At 50.6% G+C, this 12,901-nt stretch overlaps 1 protein-coding gene across 1 annotated transcript in view; it reads right to left on the reverse strand.

Annotated features, from left to right (window-relative positions):
* DUOX2 (dual oxidase 2) overlaps positions 1 to 12,901 on the reverse strand; it is an 87,339-nt gene that overhangs the window by 12,573 nt on the left and 61,865 nt on the right. The window contains exons 15-25 of the mRNA XM_073363242.1: positions 11,914 to 12,016; positions 11,330 to 11,490; positions 9,391 to 9,566; positions 8,747 to 8,865; positions 7,376 to 7,513; positions 6,290 to 6,403; positions 5,279 to 5,481; positions 4,197 to 4,382; positions 3,497 to 3,722; positions 560 to 653; positions 58 to 233 (exon numbers count right to left, since the gene is read on the reverse strand). Coding sequence (XP_073219343.1) covers positions 58 to 233; positions 560 to 653; positions 3,497 to 3,722; positions 4,197 to 4,382; positions 5,279 to 5,481; positions 6,290 to 6,403; positions 7,376 to 7,513; positions 8,747 to 8,865; positions 9,391 to 9,566; positions 11,330 to 11,490; positions 11,914 to 12,016 — 1,696 coding nt within the window. The remainder of the gene's footprint in view (positions 1 to 57; positions 234 to 559; positions 654 to 3,496; positions 3,723 to 4,196; positions 4,383 to 5,278; positions 5,482 to 6,289; positions 6,404 to 7,375; positions 7,514 to 8,746; positions 8,866 to 9,390; positions 9,567 to 11,329; positions 11,491 to 11,913; positions 12,017 to 12,901) is intronic.

The raw sequence follows: 12,901 nt of genomic DNA on the forward strand, positions 1-12,901 counted from the left end.
AGCGCAGCAGAAAGGTCACCTGGACTTTCTTTGCTCTTTGTGCCCCACCACGCTGACCTTTGATGCAGAGCTGGGTGAAGCGCAGCTCGCTGTCATGGTCCCGCAGCATGTAATGAAAATCCTCCCATGTCAGCTCCTCCTTTTCCTGAAAGCCTGACGCCTGGAACATGGACTCAATCACCTGCTCCATCTGATCGCCCGAGAGGCAGTTGTTGGCGATCTCGATGAAGGACCTAGAGCAAAGGGACAAGGCTGGGGGCTGCAGAGCAATCAGCTGACTCTCAGAGGGCAAGAACACAGGCCTGACTGGGGGGTTATAGAGACCCCTGCAGGGGATGTGGCAGCATCATTACTGAAGACACTTCAGATGAGACTGAGAATCAGAATACATCCAGGGGTTCTCAGAGCATCACGATACATCCAGGGGTTCTCAGCTCCAAGTACTGGACCCAAGGGGTTTCACACCTGACCCTCAGCAGTTGAAACACCTCATATGAGCAGCCACTTTTGAGAAGGCGTATGCCAACTACCTATCCTGCAGCACAGACAGGAGGAATACCTCAGCATCCTGATGAGCTCTTCCTTGGAGAGGAAGCCATTCCCGTCAACATCATACATGGTGAACATCAGCTTTGACTTCTCCTCTGGGGACCCTGTTAGGAAAGAAGATGGATGGAATAAGAATTACTTCTTATTTCTGTAGTTCCTTGCAAATTAGGGTCTCAAGGCACTTTACAAGGACTGAGGTGGGGCTTATGGGACCTGCAGTAACACAGTCATCATTCCATTAGAGAAATTCCTGCAAAGAAGCACACTGCTAATGTTACTTTGAATTTGTAAGCAAGTTTGTTTCAGCTGCATTTGCTGCTCCTCTGTGTTTGATTTCTCTAAATGCTGTCACGCGAGCTTTACCAGCATGAATAGACATGAAGAAAAAAATCTTACAGCTTGAATAACTAAACGTTCGTCAAATGCAAATTCTTTAAGGAATATTTGAGCGTGAAAGTCACAATACACACTTGTGTTAGTTAAGGACATCACTCGTCATGTCAGGGAGCAGAAACAATCCCCTGTGTTTATTTAAGTAATCAACAGGGCACAAATTTTGAATATTTCCAACAAACTCCTTCTTAGTGAACTCCCAACCAAGGATGAGTCGCTGTGGAAATCTGCAGTGATTCTGAATAATGAATAAGTCTGAGACCATCACTACCTGTCTGCAGACAGTTTGCAAAGAGAAAAAGAGGCACAATTTGTCAAACAAATTATTTGTTGTGAATTATTCTCCTAATCAGTGCAAGGCAAAGATTTTCTGGCAATCACCTTATCTAGTCTGTCAGTTATCATATCCCACCTCCTTATTCCCTCCCAGTTTCTCAATTAAAGTATTAAGGTTGCGTGTTTCTCTCCAGCCTGGGGGTAAACTGGGGCAGAGTCTGGTACCCTGGCCAGGAATAAAATCACATTTACTTTGGAACCGAGTGTCCACAGAGGCAGTTATTCCAGAATAGCTGCCTTTTCTGCAATAGCTATTCTGGTCAATTTTCCATGTAGACAAGCTCTTAATAAAGCCTCCAAATGCACCCAGTAAAATGTAACACCACCCAACTTCCCCCAAGGAAGCTACCCCCCAAAACTGCCTGACAGTATAAAAAATGATAGTATGAAGTGATCATGGGATACCCCCTTGCCACTGCCTGTTGAAAAGGCAGCTGCAGAGTTTGCTGTAGCTTTCCCTGTCTGCTAGTGCATCAGAAAAAAGGAGATTTTAAGAGTCACATCACTGGCCTCCCGACAGGTGGAGTGCAGGATACCCATTCAGAGACTAACTAGCCAAACTTTGCCCACCAGCACTGACAAAGAGAAGAGATCGCCTTCTCTGCTTTAACAGCTGAAGGAGAAATGCTGTTCTGGTTATTCGTGTTAATTCACAGGTAGAGGTCACTCTCTGCGTGAATGAAACTGGGGTAGAAATTTGGACCCCAATTTAGGAAAGCAGTTATCCTGTGCCTGAACCCACAGTATTCTTGTCAGCAAGTTAAAGAAGTATGGGCTGGATGAATGCACTATAAGGTGGGTAGAAAGTTGGCTAGATTGTCGGGCTCAACAGGTAGTGATCAATGGCTCCATGTCTAGTTGGCAGCCGGTGTCAAGTGGAGTGCCCCAGGGGTCGGTCCTGGGGCCGGTTTTGTTCAATATCTTCATAAATGATCCGGAGGATGGTGTGGATTGCACTCTCAGCAAATTTACGGATGATACTAAACTGGGAGGAGTGGTAGATACGCTGGAGGGCAGGGATAGGATACAGAGGGCCCTAGACAAATTGGAGGATTGGGCCAAAAGAAATCTGATGAGGTTCAATAAGGATAAGTGCAGGGTCCTGCACTTAGGACGGAAGAACCCAATGCACAGCTACAGACTAGGGACCGAATGGCTAGGCAGCAGTTCTGCGGAAAAGGACCTAGGGGTGACAGGACGAGAAGCTGGATATGAGTCAGCAGTGTGCCCTTGTTGCCAAGAAGGCCAATGGCATTTTGGGATGTATAAGTAGGGGCATAGCGAGCAGATCGAGGGATGTGATCGTTCCCCTCTATTTGACATTGGTGAGGCCTCATCTGGAGTACTGTGTCCAGTTTTGGGCCCCACACTACAAGAAGGATGTGGATAAATTGGAGAGAGTCCAGCAAAGGGCAACAAAAATGATTAGGGGTCTGGAACACATGACTTATGAGGAGAGGCTGAGGGAACTGGGATTGTTTAGTCTGCAGAAGAGAAGAATGAGGGGGGATTTGATAGCTGCTTTCAACTACCTGAGAGGTGGTTCCAGAGAGGATGGTTCTAGACTATTCTCAGTGGTAGAAGAGGACAGGACAAGGAGTAATGGTCTCAAGTTGCAGTGGGGGAGGTTTAGGTTGGATATTAGGAAAAACTTTTTCACTAGGAGGGTGGTGAAACACTGGAATGCGTTACCTAGGGAGGTGGTAGAATCTCCTTCCTTAGATGTTTTTAAGATTAGGCTTGACAAAGCCCTAGCTGGGATGATTTAATTGGGGATTGGTCCTGCTTTGAGCAGGGGGTTGGACTAGATGACCTCCTGAGGTCCCTTCCAACCCTGATATTCTATGATTCTATGATTCCTATTCAGGACAACACTTGAGCACACATTTAAATTGAAACACATGCTTACGTGCTGTCCTGAATCAGGACCTGTTAGCTACTTCTTACACGCATCATATTGAGAGAGATTTGGTCACATTTGTGTTCTGAGCTTGAAGAAATTTGGCTGAGGCACCAGTGGACTTCAGTGACTACACAGGGACAGGACCTTCGCTTTATGTTTCATTTGATAGATGGACCATGCCAAGGTTCAGCTGAGTTGCGATGGCTGGTGAGCAGAGTGTGGACAAGAAGGAAGCTGTTTAGCTGGGGCTGTGACTGCGGCAAGATGCTTAACGTGAGTCAGTGACTCTCTCCCAGTCCTCCAACAAAGTCTCACCTTTCATGAAGACCACCAAGATGTCCAGGAACTCTCGGAAGGAGAGATATCCATTGCCATCTTTGTCAGCAAGAGAGAACATGGACTCCACAAACATGGACTGGGGTTTGAGCCCCAGCGACTCTGCAAACTCAGCTCGGCTCAGCTCACACTTGAGAGATTCTTTTGCTGTCAAGGACGTTTCAAAGTTGAGGTCTCCGGCATCTGACTTGTCAATGTCCAGCACCTGCGATGAGAGAGGCAGGCTGAGGGATAGTCCCATACTCAGCACTCAAAGAACAGAACCATGCTAACCCACACCCCTTCCATTCCATACAAACACTGGTGGTCTCTCCCCAACTCTTAGCCAAGGTTTAATAGCAGATGCTGTGGCAAAGTCTCCTATGACTCCCATCTGATGGTCATTATTATTACAATACACACTGGAGGGCATTTACTGGTACAATGTACTCATCATGCTGTCATGCAACAGCCTCTTCCAGGTATTAAATGGTAATATCCCAGCACTGCCATTTCCTCAGTCTTCTGTAAATAACAGGGATTCTTTAGTGTCAAACAGATTGGCAGCTTGTTCCTTGTGAGTGGTTTGCCTATTATGATGTGCAATAATAGCAGTAGTGCCTAATGTTTAATCAATATAAATAGCTGGCCTCCATTTACCGGAGTGCTCACCACACCCATGTGCTGGCTTGGTACATACCTGGGCAAATAAATGTCTGAAGAAAGTCTCCAGGATCTGCTTCCTCTGCTCTTTGGTCACAGCCCTCTTCAGCAGGCTGCGTTCCGTCATGTCAGACATGTTGAGAGACAGTCCATTTGTCTCCAAGTAGTTGGTCAGCTTCCGGACAAAGTCACTTCGCTCTGCCTCGCCATTAAAAAGCAACACCTGGAGGAGCCCCCAAAGAATGAGCCAGTGAGCTGGAGCCATTCTCGGCTGGGCTGGGAGTGGCACTCCATTAGCGTGTTAAAACCAGACTAAAATGCCAAGACCCCAAAAGCAGCCCCAATACCACTCACAGCTAATCAGGCTCTTGCTTGAAGATCTCATTTTATTTCTCTCTCATGTTCTCTCTGTGCTTAGGCACATGAGCCCTGCTTCCAACCAGCAAGACCCACCCAATGAGTGACACTTCTATTTCCAGGGGGATGATGTAGATTCATTGTTTGAGAGAAGGCTACAGCTTCTTGTAACTAAAGATCAGAACCTACAGGGCCCACCTGAAGCATCCTCTGTGTAGGCCAGACCATCAGACACGTCTGGGCCATTCCTATGGAGCTCTGGTTGTTATTTAGATAGGCAGGCGTAGCCACCATTAACATGCTTCATGCTGCATGAACCAAAGAGTGGAAACATAGGATCCAAAATACCGCTTGAGATAAAAATGCTTCCTATGGACTCTGGAGTTTCCACCTGTTTGATTGATTTACCAGCACTAAGTAGAATCCTGACATTTATTTCATGCACACGTAGGGCATGCATGCTTTGGAGCGTCATGTTTACTAGAAATTCAGAGTTATTAAACCTCACAGATCTGGGCAAAAGGCTTTTTCAGAATCAGTACAAAGCATTGGTGTTATTATCCACTGGCCTAGAACCTCCAGTGTAAGGCTACCCCAGCAATAAACCCAGCCACCCCTGCCAAAATATTTAGTTTAGGCTCCCAGGAACACGTCATCAAGGGAGGTGGAGAGTAGGGAATTTATTCCTTATGACTGGCACAGCCAGGCAGAGAGAGGGCTCAGAGGCAACGCCAAGCACATGTCATGTGTCCTACCACATACCAGGTCATACTCTTTGGGAATCTTCAGGAGCAAAGCTTTGTTCCCTTTGTTGATGGAGAGGACCATGTCCACCTGCTGTTGGTTTTTCAGACTGATGCTGCGGAGCACGGCTCGCCGGTTGTCCAGCACTTTGATAATCTTGTCTGGATGAAGCTGAAGGTAGATGAGATTGCTGTCTGTCTTGGGACCTTGCCACTCCAAGGCTGGCGGGAGAGAATGCAGGGAGTTGGGTCAGACTGGTTGTATGTGAGTATTAACAAACATTTTTCTTCACTGGGAGAGCGGCCTACAAATATATCTACTCCTGTTTGGGGTGGGTAACAGAAGCCCTTTATTCCTCTGCTGATCAAGCGGTCTATCCAAATTGCAGGGCGAACTGTACTAAAATGAGCTCAATTCTGGTATCACATGGACTGGTTCTGTCTGGTATAATTCCATTGTCTTCAATACAGTTACTCCTGTTTTACACCAGCGTACGGGAGATCAGGGTCAGGTCACCGGCCTCCATTTTTAAGGACATTATAGAGCTGGAGGTCTCCATTTCATAGAGGATACATATTATTCAGTAACCCCAGATCTCCTACTGAATCACAAGGCAACACTGAGGGAAAAATTCCTTTATCCTATCCACATGGCTCTCGGAGCGTTAGAGCTGAGATCACTCATGCAGACGGGAGAGGGGGATTTTACTCTAACTGGGCAATGCTAGAGAGAAGCTCCACAGTTTCCAGATCAGATGCCGGTAGCCTGCTCTAGGGCCAGCCCCAGAAGCTGCCACCTGCCCTCACATGAGTGCCCTGTACCAGAGTTTCCCTCCCAGCTCCCAACTGAAGGTGAGCTGCATGAAGAAGGGTGTCAGCTCCATGCCAACGCTGTCCTAGACAGTAACCCACGCTGACAGCAAAGGGGGTTTGGTGGATGCATGACTTGGACTACGGAGGAACCACCCAACTCCAGCGAGCTGGGGGTTCCACCATGCCCCCCCGAGCCAGCCAAAGGTCCCCGCCTTACCCTGCACTCCCTCGCCCGACACCTCTCTCCTCACACTGGGGTTCGCTTTTCTCTGCAGCTTCTTGAAATCGCGCTTGCGGAAAGTAGCGACAATCCAGGCAACAAATAAACTCACTGAGGGAGCAAATGAGCAGGAAAGGGAAAAATGAGGTAACAGAACAACACAGGACCACCCACCTTCTGGCAATTCAGCCCTGGTGGTCACCCACGAGGGCTTACAATGATTCCCACCTACCACTGGGGCCTGGAGGGAATGTGGGATTGTTCCCCTCCCCGACTATGGCACGTTTCAACCGCAAATGGCTTTATTTAATCAAGGGTTCCAGTCACAGTTGAGCCTCTGCCTCCATCTCTGGCATCGCTAATGTCCCACTAAAGGTTCCTGCTGCTGCTGGGACCAGCGACTCACACAACCATAGATGTGTTGGGCTGGAAAGGACCTTGAGAGGTCATTTGGTCCAGCCCCCTGCAGGACCAAGTAAACCTAGACTAGCCCTGACAGCTGTGTGTCCAACCTGTTCTTTAAAACCTCCAAGGATGGGGATTCCACAACCTCCCTTGCAACCTGTTCCAGAGCTTAACTACCCCAGAACAAAAATCTGTCCTGCTGCAGACTATGCCCATGGCTTCTTGTCCTACCTTCATCAAGACAAGACCACCAGATTGTCTAATCTGACCTCCAATCAAGCACACACCCCTAAATGCCACCCAGCCACAATCTAAGGTACATTTCCCCATTACACGTGGCCCCAGTGTCACAAGGGACCCTGGCGCGGTGAAGTGACTCTCAGTGAAGTGCGACAGGAACTATCATCCTGCAAGCTGCTGAGTATCCTCCTTCCCTAGTGACTGTGATGGGAGCTAAGAGTGCTCAACATCTCTCAGAGGTACTCTACTCCAGCCAGGACTGGGCCTTTGCAGAGCAGGGGATATCACAGAGCTGCAGTGGGCCAATTCCCAAGGGTGGCTAAATGCATGCAACTCCCACTGATGCCAGTCAGGTGCTCAGCCCCCAGGGCGATTTGGCACAACAACTGCATTTAAGCAAAGAGCAAATAAACAAAGGAAGCAAAGACCAGTGCAAACCTAAAGGAAAACAGCAGAGGGCGACGAGGATAAGCCCGAATCCAGCCCCGCTGCCTTCGAAATAGTCCAGCACTGTCATGGGTGTGCAGTTTGCCAGGTGTTCTGTAGTCAGCTGCTGGGGCTGAGGACATGGATCCGCTGGTAGGCAGAGAGAAGATGGTCTGAGTGCCATGATACCAACCCAGCTCACGCTTGCTTTGCTCTCTAGGAGCACGCTCACTATGGGATGACGTGAGGTCTTCTCTGGAGTCTGGAAGGGTTCCCCTAAAGCTTGGGAGGTCCTGGGGAAAAGCTCTGGGCCCTACATTTAACTCCAGCTCAGAGTTTTTGGGGCCAAATCCTTGCTGTCAGTTACATGGGTTCCAGTCCTCTGGTTGCTGCACCCATTTAACTGAATTGGCCTGCTCTGGATTCCTTGAGAAGTCATTTGTACAATAGTGTTCTGCAGCGCCCACTCTCCCATGAGACCTGGGAATGGGCAGTGAGGGAATTACCATGTCTTATGAGTTATCGGCACTACGGAGCAGGTGCTCAGCCAGGCTTTAGCATCAGATGACAGGATCATGCTGCAATTCTGGAAATCACTCTTGGCGCAGTTACAAGTTGTCAGGATTTTTGTGTCTTAAACTGAAAGCAATAAAGCTCTTGCAATGCGATTGGAAGAATGCAATAAAAAAATTTGCATGGTAAATGGATAACTTTATAGGGCAGGGTGGGGCAAAAACACAGCTGCAAAATGATCACTGACATTAATGGCCACAACTCACAAACAAACTGTGGTCTACTTTCTTCAGACCAAGGCCAGTAACAGGGGACGAGCGCATGACATGGAAAGTGAGGAAAAGCGATGGATGCTGGGTTAGCCATAGGTGCTGGCCTGGGACCTCTGGAATTCCTGCCTGCCAATACCCAGAATGCTTTACCAGCTCCGACCTGACTTATGGCCATGCCAGGGTGTGAGCTCTGGGCCATCCCCATATGAACAGAGTTGGCTTTGCTCATTGCTCATTGCAAGGGGGTTCCATCAGTCTTGGCCTCCAGACCTGCTCAGCAGCACTCTTCTATTAGAAACCATGGCAATTCCAGCCAGGTCTGTGGCTTTTCATTCAACTCCTGTGCCCAGTGTATGCTGCCCAACCCAACTGCTAATGGACACATGGTCCAGATGCGCAGCGGGGTGTATTAGAGGACAGCCATGCAGGGAGCGTCACCTGGACGATGCCCGAGCAGGGAGCCTCTCAGCTGGTGGGCAGGGTGCTGTGTGCAACCTGGCTGTATAGCCCAAGACCTACCATGGGGAAAGGTGAAGGGAACATAGCAGCCTGGCTCCCCCGGGTTATCACCCCAGCAGCACAGAAAGGAAATACTCACAAGTATTCCAGTTAAACACCTGCATCGGGACATCTGTCGAATCCGCATAGGTGACATTAACAAGGACATTATGGAATGTGGTCTTTCGAATCTCTTCAATTTCATCATTTGTGAATAACCTGGGGAAAGAGAAAATGGAATCCATGTAGGCGTCAGAGACCCCTGCCCACACAAGGACTGCGTGTGACCCCCCAGCCCATGCCCTCCCCAGATCAGCACCTGGAGAGTCCCAAGAGTGTGTCTGATCCAGAGCTCCCAGCCTACACTGTGCCCCAGATCAGCCCCGGGAGAGTGCCAGGATTGTATACCACAGACTCTGACACCCATCCCACATCATCTCAGGATCTGGGGAAGAGAACTGAAGATCAAGGCTCCACAGCAGCTTGTCGATGGGTTGCCAGGGAGCTGCTGGGATGGGCTTTCTTCACCCACATGAAAGTCTGAGCTCGTTCTCCATTGGCCTGAAGTGCTTCTCGGGCTTCACCATTGGTTCGCACTTTGTAGGACTCCAGGCCCCAGTCTCAGGCCAGTTACAGTGCATTACAGGATGTTAAATTGCACAACACCATCTTGGCCGTACTCTGGGGGAACAATGGCCAATGCAGGGACCACCCCTGGCATGGGCTGCCAGGAGAGACACTTACCTGTTCTTTGTGTTTTCGAACCAAAACCTGTCCCCGTCACGCAGGCGCGTAAACTGGTCGAAGATGATGGCGCTGAAGAGGTCTCCGGGGTCTCCGTTGCTCTCCAGCATGCCCCCTGGCAGGAGTTCCAGCTTGGAGATGTCGTTGTCGTATAGGGCAGCTACATTCTGAAGGACCTGGAGAACAAGCCCCATGGGTTAGGAAGGACTGATTACACCCAGTGCCCCCATGCGCTAGTGGCTGAGTGTATCAAAAAGCCGTGAGAAGATTCATTAGCCCTTTGGGGTCTTATGGAAAAGCCAGCTGGCTGTGGGATGGTGACAATGCCAGCTGTGTGTGTGACCCCGTACGGGTGCCACAGCTTCCCACTGAAATGGAAGGAAGGAAGCACCAACCAAGGTCAATTGATCCCCTCTGCCCCACCTCGCCCCTCCCAGAGATGTGAAGACTCGTCTGGTGTGGGAGGGGCAGGTGCTGAGAGCCCTGGCTCGCTGCTCCAGAGAACCCCCAGGTCTCTGCCAATGAGAGCACAGGAAAGCCTAGCTGCTCTGTCATTGGCAGGAGTATCCCTGTGCTTCCCATTGTGCCTGACTCCTAGTGGTCTGTAATCTCCACCTGGCACCTCCACCGTCAGCTCCTCACTGAGGTCCCCTGTGGCTGGCCTCCTTTCCCCCAAAACACATAGACTCCAACGCTCCTGTACCATCCTCGCTGGAGCTGGGGCCTGATTATCAGGGGGAGGGATAGTTCAGTGGTTTGAGCATTGGCCTGCTAAACCCAAATTCTTGAGGCGGCCATTTAGGGATCTGGGGCAAAAACTGGGGATTGGCCCTGCAGGGGGTTGGACTAGATGACCTCCTGAGGTCCCTTCCAACCCTGAGATTCTATTATTCTATTTGCCATCAGATTAAGGATCTCTCAGCATGCAACTCGCCACTGGCAGAGAGACGTTGCAGCAGCTGGCTGCGGGGGCTGATGATACTTGTAGCTAGGTAGGAGTGAGGACTGGGGAGAACCTGGCCAGTACTCTCTGCCCTTCCTACTGACCACTCGAAACCTACGTCCACACTGCTGTCAGAGGGGTGGTGGCGGGAGCTCACGCAGAGGTACCCGCACTAGCTTGAATCTCACTAGTGGGCTAAAACCAGCAGTGAAGCCGCAGCAGGCTGCAGTGCAGGCTGTACAAGTCCACCAGGGACCCTGGGTATGAACATGTGTTGCTGGCCTGCGATAAAGCCATCCCGTCTTCACTGCTGTCTGTAGCTGTGCTAGCTAGACTATCTCTGAGTATGGTGCAGACATCAGCTAAGGGTCTGATCTGACCAGTGGGAGGGGCTAAGAACCGCACTGAGGTGGGTAGATGATTCAGTTGTATCAGCCTTGCTCACAGCTGTGACTGCTCCAACTCCCCAGGCTGCTCCAAACCTCAGCCCAGGAGCAGCTGCGGCTCCAGGGAAGAGTAGAGCACACACAGCTATATGGGAGGGTGGGCAGGCGCCAGGCAGTGAGCTCAGCACAGAGCTCGCCACCAGGGCAGGGCAGGGCAGGGCAGGGCAGGGCAGCCAGCTGCACCAGCCACCAACACCTGAGGCCCCAGTGATGCTCTGAGGGCAGCAGCAAGGAACCCAGCTCCTCACGTGGTGATCTCTCTCTAGCCAATTTTAAACCCAGACCGAGGCCTGATTTACACACAGCGTTTGAGCTAGTGTAGCTATGTCAGTGAGGGCTGTGGCTCGCTCCCCTGACCTTTGGGAAGAACTATCCCAACAGAAGCACCTTGGGACCAGTGTAACCGTGTCCACACTAGGGTGTCGTAGCGCCTTGACTTCACCAAGACAGTTAAAGCCGTATGACTTTTGTGTGCAGATGAGGCCCCAGCGGTGGGTGTCTGAGGCTAACACAAGCCACTGAGGTTAAATGACATCTCGGTGCTTCTGACCTTTCCATCCACGTGGGCAAAAAATGACCAGTTTGTGGCAGTCGGTAAGTCAAAGAGCTCTTGGGCCTTGGTATAGGTGGACAGGCCAAGGTCTCGGCCCCGCTGGATGTAGCTGGCTATGTAGTCGGTGCGAGAGTACTTCAGGGGCCCGTACCAGTAATCTGGGAAGAACAAAGAGAGGAGCTAAAGACATGGTAATGCAAAATCAACCTCCAGTGATCACCCTTCCTCTCACAGCACAGCAGGGGCCCTGAGAGGACAATCCTGCATGCTGGCCTCTCCCCTCACCAAGTCCCCTTCCCTCATGGACTCATCTTAAAGTGAAGATTGCTGCCCAACACTAGCTAGGAAGGGCTACAGGAAAGAGAGCAGCTGGCCACAGCCACAGCTGCGGTTAGCGCAGGAGAGTGTCAGGACTCCTGGGTTCCATTCCTGACTCTGTCACCGACTCTCTGCCACGCCATGTCCCCTCCCTGTGCCTCTCCGCCCCAGGTGTAAAAGGGGAACAACGAGACTCCCCCTAACAGCCAAAAGAGACAGACATTCAGCCAAACTGCACAACTGCAACATGAAAGCGTCTCAACCTCTGAGATCCTCCACCACCTCGTTGTCCTCCCGCTCCGCGATCTGGGAGCACATTCCCAGCAGCAGGTCATCCACATCCTGCGCTGTCTCAAGATTGGGGTTCTAAATGAAAGAGAGATTCTCTGTCATTATGGTGCAAACCTCTGAGACACCCGTGATGTTCGCACTCGCCTGACCCAGCACCCAAAGGAACCTTGATTCATAGAATTTGAGGCCAGAAGGGACCATTAGATTTTCTAGCCTGACCTCCTGCCTAGCACAGGCCAGCGACTTTCACCCAGTTACCCCTTGATTGAGCCATTCCCTTGTGTTTGACTAAAGCACATCTCCCAGAAAGGCATCCAGGCTGAATGTGACAACATCCCAAGAAGAAGACTCCACGTGTTCCCTTGCTAGCTTGTGCCAAAGGTGGGTCGCTCTGACTGAGAAAGGTGGGCCCGATCTCTAACTGGAATATGTCAGCTTCCTCCAGGCCTTCACAGTCCTGCAGGCATCAGGCTAGATCCTCAGCTGATGGAAGGCACTACGGAAGCCAGTGGGGCTTCACAGATCTACACCAGCTGAAGATCTGGCCTTAGACCTGAATGAGAATTGCTCGGCTAAAGCCCAGGGCAGGAAGAGGCTGGCTCTGGAGGCTCATTAAGCCAGTTATGCAGTTCCTGCACTGCAGGTTTCACTGGTTGGCAGAACTGTTGGGTTCTGTTTCAGGGACATCTTTACAATTAGTACCAAAACATGAATTTTTTTTGCCATTATTTGTGAAAATCTTTCAGCAGGTGGAAATCCACAGCCAATGGAAGGCAGAAGGTCCCTTGGGGCCCTGGAGGGTGTAGCACCCTATGCCTTGTCTGTTCCCATAGGTGCCAGGTCTTCCTGTGAGCCCGGGCAGCACCTCACCGTGCGGCTGCCACACCCATGTGCGTAACGATCTCCAGATCTGGCTCCCATAGGACAGATCCATTATCTTGGCCCTGCCTGAGTCTCCTG

The sequence above is a fragment of the Lepidochelys kempii genome, chromosome 10, assembly GCF_965140265.1.
Source record: "Lepidochelys kempii isolate rLepKem1 chromosome 10, rLepKem1.hap2, whole genome shotgun sequence".
Lineage (NCBI taxonomy): Eukaryota > Metazoa > Chordata > Testudines > Cheloniidae > Lepidochelys > Lepidochelys kempii.